The following is a 5,603-nucleotide window of genomic DNA, read 5'->3' on the forward strand; positions in this document are numbered from 1 at the left end:
TGCAATTCTAATCGCGGTATCGAAATTGGTTTTAACGGCGCTACTTTCGCCTTTCCCGTAACTAATCTAGCCGTCTTTGCGTTATTATTCATGCTAACGAAATAAACTGCGGCCGAATAAACTTTTTCGCTAGCATCGCAAAATATGTGTAACTCCCCCTCGCCAGAGGGCGGGGCAGGTACGTATCTTTCTATTTCGAAAGTCCTCAGCAAGTTTAAATTATTAATAAACGACATCCACGTAATGTGGTGTTCCTTAGTTATAGGATCGTCCCAACCTACGCCACTACGCCATATTTCCTGAATGAGGCACTTACCTACCATAGTTACCGGCGAAACTAATCCTAACGGGTCGAAAACCGACATGACGGCGCTAGTGACTTGCCTCTTGGTGGGTAAAATTTCCCCTGAAATTACATTAGATGGCGTGTTTCTGAGATTCACGTTAAATCCTAGAGTGTCGCGAGCGTGGTTCCAAATGAGACCTAAAGTCCTCTCTGTATCGCTTTTTCCTAAAGTCGTCGCGCCGCTAATTCGCTTATCGGAAACGTCTTTTATTACTTCGGGCACATTCGACGCCCAACCGCGTAACTCGAACGAAGCGCCTAAGTTAATCCTATACATGGCATTGACCGCTTGCCTGGCTTCGTCCGCGTCGTTGAATGAGTCTAAGTAATCGTCCATATAAAAGTTCCGTTCCGCAGCTTTAGCTACCTTCGGGTACTCTGAACTAAAGTTTTGCGCGTTTTTATTTTTAACATGAATGGCCACGCACGGCGATGAGGCCGCCCCAAAAATAAGCGAGGTCATACGGTATTCTCGCGGGGGGATGTTTCTATCGTCGCCTCGCCACAGAAAACGAAGGCTGTCGCGATCCGACTCAATCACTTTTATTTGTAAGAACATCTCTTTGATGTCTGCTACTACTGCTATTTTTCCTTCGCGGAACCTAACTAAAACGCCGAAAAGCGACTGCAATAAGTCGGGCCCGGTTAGTAGCGCATCATTCAAGCATTTTCCCCCACATTTAGCCGCAGCGTCAAAAACCAGTCGCACCTTACCTTTTTGGGGATGAACCACTGAAAAATGAGGTAAGTACCAGGTGCGAGGTGATGTGGCTGGGGTGCTCACTAGTTCTGCGTAACCCGAACTTAGCAAGTTATTTACTTGTTTCGAATACTCTATTTTTAAGTTTAAGTTTTTATCTAATTTGTTCTCTAGATTGTACAGACGGCTTAGAGCTTGTTTCTTATTGTCCGGCATTACTTCATTGTCGGTTTTCCACAATAAGCCTGACTCATACCGATCGCAATCGTTCATTTTATTGCAAGTTCTATTTAAAACAGTTAACGCGCGCTCGTCCGGATCCGCTTTAGGTTTACGCGGCTCTATACCTAACGACTCTATGCTAAAATAATTCCTTATCAATTCTAACGCGGGATCCTCGGACTGCGACGTTCTTACATGACTTATGAACTGAATATTATTTAAATTACGCGAGCTTGCGTCCTGCCCGTGCAGGACCCATCCTAATTTAGTTAACGACGCCACTGGCTGGCCCTTATTTCCGATACGTAATTGTCGAGACGTAATTAAGTGCCAGTTATCTTGGCCGATGAGTATCGTAGGTTTAGCCTGCTCGTAACACAGTTCGTCTTCTAATTCCTCTAGGTGGCTGCACTGTCTAACTAGGTCCTTGCTTACGGACTGCGGCGTAAGATTCAAATTACTAATCGTGCTTGCGTTCATTTTTTCTAGATTTCGACTACACGCGCCGCGGATTGTTAGCGATATGTTGCACGATTCGGGGTCGTCAATTTGGTTACCGCCTACCCCTTCCAACTTAAGTAGCTGGCTGCGACCCCTGGGTGCTACACTGTCCGCTACCGTACGCTCAACTAGGGTCAATGTAGAGCCCTCGTCCAGCAAGGCGTATGTAGCGGTGGTGCCCACTGGGCCACTTATCTCAACCGGCACTACTTTGAGGTAGGTGTTTGACGCACGAACGTGATTTATTGAGCTAACATTGCCGCTTGCGGGCGGCGCTGCACTGCCGCTGCCGTGTAATAGCTTATTATGAGACGCTTCGCAACCGTTTATGCCGCACGGAATATATTTACATCTGAAAGTTCGCCCGTGCGAGTTATTTAGACATCTAAAGCAAAGTTTACTATTTTTAGCTGCGTCCCATCTCTCCGATACGCTAAGTTTAATAAAATCTGCACAATTAATAGTCGTATGGGAGCCTGAACATACGGGACAATTATTTCTATTGGACGAGTTTGACGGCGCTTCCGTCGCGGAGCGTGGCGCCTCTGTCGCGGGGCGCGGCGTGCGATGCTTCGGCCTGAATGGTTCGGCCTTTTTAGCTGAGGGTTTGAACGCGGCTGCTACGGTATTACGCGGCTCGTACGTGACTTCGCAATCTGATCTATCACAGGAACTATCGCTATCATAACGCGTCGATCTATGAGTCCGTGTGCGAGTCGTGTTTACCGCGCGAGGTTTCATCTTGCCTCTCCTTTCCTCCCTAGCTGTTTCGTACGCGAACATCGCGCCGCACTGATCCGCCATAATATTTAAAAATCTAGCCATTAATTCGAGCTCCGGTGCTCCGGGTCGTTCAGATTTGAACTCGTACCACTTATATTTTAAAATAATATTTAACTTGTCGACTATTCGACCCACTAACTCGGGAGAATACAAATATTGTGGCTGGTTAAGTGACTTTATGGCCGCTACCGTGTTTGATATTTTACTCGCGAAACTACTAACATTGCGCCCGTCTTCCGTCATACGGGGTAAACGTTTTATGTTTTCGATTTCGGAGAGAATAAGTAGTTCTGGCCTGCCGTATCGCCGTTCTAGCGTATCTATTATTTCGTACGGGTCCGATACTGTGTATAGCAAAGCTCTAACTGTTTCGCGGGCCGCGCCTCTTAATGCTTTTCTTAACCTAGCTACATTTTGAATGTCCGAGAACATATCCGCGGTGTCATTAAAAACGGATTTAAACGCCATCCACTCCGTAATTGTTCCGTCGAAGTGGGGCAACTCATGAATGAATTTAGGCGTCGCTTCCGACCTACTCGAATTGACCGCTTGAACTATCGCGTTGGCTAGCAATGTCATGTCGCTAAGCGACGTGTTACCGGCGCGCGGTTCGATGTTTTCGGTCGGACGCGGGTCTCGTCCCGGGTTTTGAGCGCTTGTTGACGGCCTAACACATTGCTCCGAGATCCAGCCTTCAACTCGGGTTTTATTCGATCTGGGTGGCTGGTTCGCGTCGGTGGATTCTCCTAGCTCTATCCTAGCTATTTCCAGCCGACTCATGGCAGCTGCGGACGCCGCCCTAGCCCGTGCTAGTTCGGAGTTGTGATGCTCTAATTCGGCCTGCAACGCGGATAATTTGCTGCTCGCTCTGTCCCCGGGGACGTTAACTATAGTGCCCGGCGCACTTCCTACATTTTCGACTACGTTGTCGATTTGTGCGGGTACTGAATTTAGTTTGGCCCTAGCGTCGGTACGCGTGCTGCTCTCCGTCGTGTCTTCAACGCCGGTGCCTCTGCTCCATGTGTTGGTCTCGTGGGTCGTGGTCTGCCCTGACGATGGCGTCTCTTCCCGCGAGGGCGTGGACTTGCCCGAGCGCAACACACGCGCGTTCTCCATTGCGCACGAGGGGCCCTAACCTTAAAACTAACACTTTTCACTTTCACTTCACTTAATGTCTTTACCTAAGTATACGTAACGCGACCTACCGAGCCTACTACTAACAGCCCGGTCAGCTTGCTACCGCGGTGACGCCGAACCGGGAATAGGAATGCAGGGAACAGGAAGGTAGGAACCTCCCGGTAGAGGGCGCGGGCGCTCACGGGTGCATCAGAGTGCGGGAGGAATGTCCGCACCCGTCGTTGCGTGCCAACTTGTGGCCCCAGAGCGTTACCGTACCGTGCCGGCGGGGTCTGACTGTTCACCTGGGTAGGTGTGTGGAGGCGTCAGGTCGTCCACAATGCTTCCGTGCGCTCTGCAGGGGCCGTTTAACACCGCTAGGTGGCCACGCACGTAAATGAGGATTGCTTCCAAGTAATTGGTGGAGGTAAGCAAAGCCAACCACCAACACTCGCGCGTACTTGTTTCTTTCTTCTTTCTTCAGAAGGTAGACGCTGGCCTTGGCTGCAGGGGCTTCGTCTCTTCTCCTGTGTTTTCTCTCTTCAATCTTCTCTCTTCTCCGGGACTGGGCTGCCGTCTTCAGGGCGAGCTTCTCTCTTCTCCAGGGCTGGCTGCAATCTTCAGGGCGAGCTTCTTTCTTCACGAGCTGACGCAGTGATCCGGCTTCTGAAGGACCAGTTGTTGGCGACACGACAAACTCGGCGGGGCCGTGGTCGCCGGGTGGTAGAGCAGTGGACTGTATCTTGAAGGGTGAAGGATGCCGGATGGAAGATTCCTGGAGAAGGAGGTGCAGGAGACGAGAAGGAAACACAGGAGTGAACTTGGTACTGCTTGGAGCGGAGTGTGGTGGAGCAGGGCTTACGCATGCATCTGCTTGGCTTGTCGGAAGTGAATGTGTATGCACCGAGAAAGTGCGTGTTTATATATGAAATTTGTACCGTTAGAGCCCGTGGGGTTCTATCGGTTGTTGTCGAACGAATGCAGTCCGTTTATTGAAATATAACATTTTACACATAATATGACATCAAATGGGATTCTTATAAGCTAATATAATGGTAAACAAACATTCTTATAAGATAAATAAACAATAAAATATGTAAAACAAAGCCATGTAAAAAAGAGACAACAATAGTTCGAGTGCAACTATGCAAGAAAGATACAGCAATAGCAATTGTGTGAAACACACTACATTCCCGTGCGAAAGGGACAGCAATATTATAAAAATGAGACACAAGATAAACATTTTCCAATAGGAATTACTAATATGAAATCTTAAATCTAAGTGTAAACAAAAGGAGGGAATAAAACTAAGCTATTATTTACAATACTGATGCGTATGGATTCCTTGGTTCACTCCAAAATTGGTGAATAGCAAGGGCTATGTGTTGATTTATTGTCTTAAACGCAAATATACTATTATGGACTTACTAGCTGTCCCGATGAACTTCGTGTCACTTTAAAACCTTCCCTAGACTTCTACGAATTTAAGACTAAAATTAGCCCAATCCATTCAGCCGTTTTCGAGTTTTAGCGTTACTAACACAATTGAAAATCCATTTTTATATATATATATATATATATATATATATATATATATATATATATATATATATATATATATATATATATATATATATATATATATATATATATATATATATATAGATATAGAGGTTACGAGAAATTGGCGGGAAAATGTGTCAACTGCCACTTTGTCCTTTGCGGTAAAGGCGTATTCACACTGCAATTACAAAATGGTACCTTACAAAACGACTGTAAAAAGATTAAGCCGATTCCCGTGTTGGTATTCCGTATGTATCAGATTTCGCCTTATTTATAATCTCGGTTATCTGCTGATAAACTAACAGGCTGTTAGTGTTAATTACTATCTTAAGTTTATGCGTCGAGATAGTGATGGTGGCTTTGAGGCGCCGA

At 46.6% G+C, this 5,603-nt stretch overlaps 1 protein-coding gene across 1 annotated transcript; it reads right to left on the reverse strand.

Moving 5' to 3' along the window:
* Positions 1–277: 277 nt before the first annotated feature.
* LOC121736187 lies at positions 278–3,668 on the reverse strand. Its single transcript, XM_042127275.1, has 2 exons — positions 385–3,668; positions 278–299 (listed from the first exon to the last, which is right to left on the reverse strand). The coding sequence occupies exons 1-2, from the start codon at positions 3,666–3,668 to the stop codon at positions 278–280; spliced, it is 3,306 nt and encodes a 1,101-aa protein (XP_041983209.1).
* Between the last annotated feature and the right edge of the window lie 1,935 nt (positions 3,669–5,603).

The sequence above is a fragment of the Aricia agestis genome, chromosome 18 (genome assembly GCF_905147365.1).
Source record: "Aricia agestis chromosome 18, ilAriAges1.1, whole genome shotgun sequence".
Taxonomy (NCBI): domain Eukaryota; kingdom Metazoa; phylum Arthropoda; class Insecta; order Lepidoptera; family Lycaenidae; genus Aricia; species Aricia agestis.

Bases quoted from the DNA above. Each gene is read 5' to 3' on its own strand.
- LOC121736187 (XM_042127275.1), bottom strand. From the start codon at position 3,668: ATGGAGAACGCGCGTGTGTTGCGCTCGGGCAAGTCCACGCCCTCGCGG. The intron at 300-384 runs GCAAGTCACTAG...TGCCTCATTCAG, and splicing joins GAAATTTTACCCACCAAGAG to GAAATATGGCGTAGTGGCGT.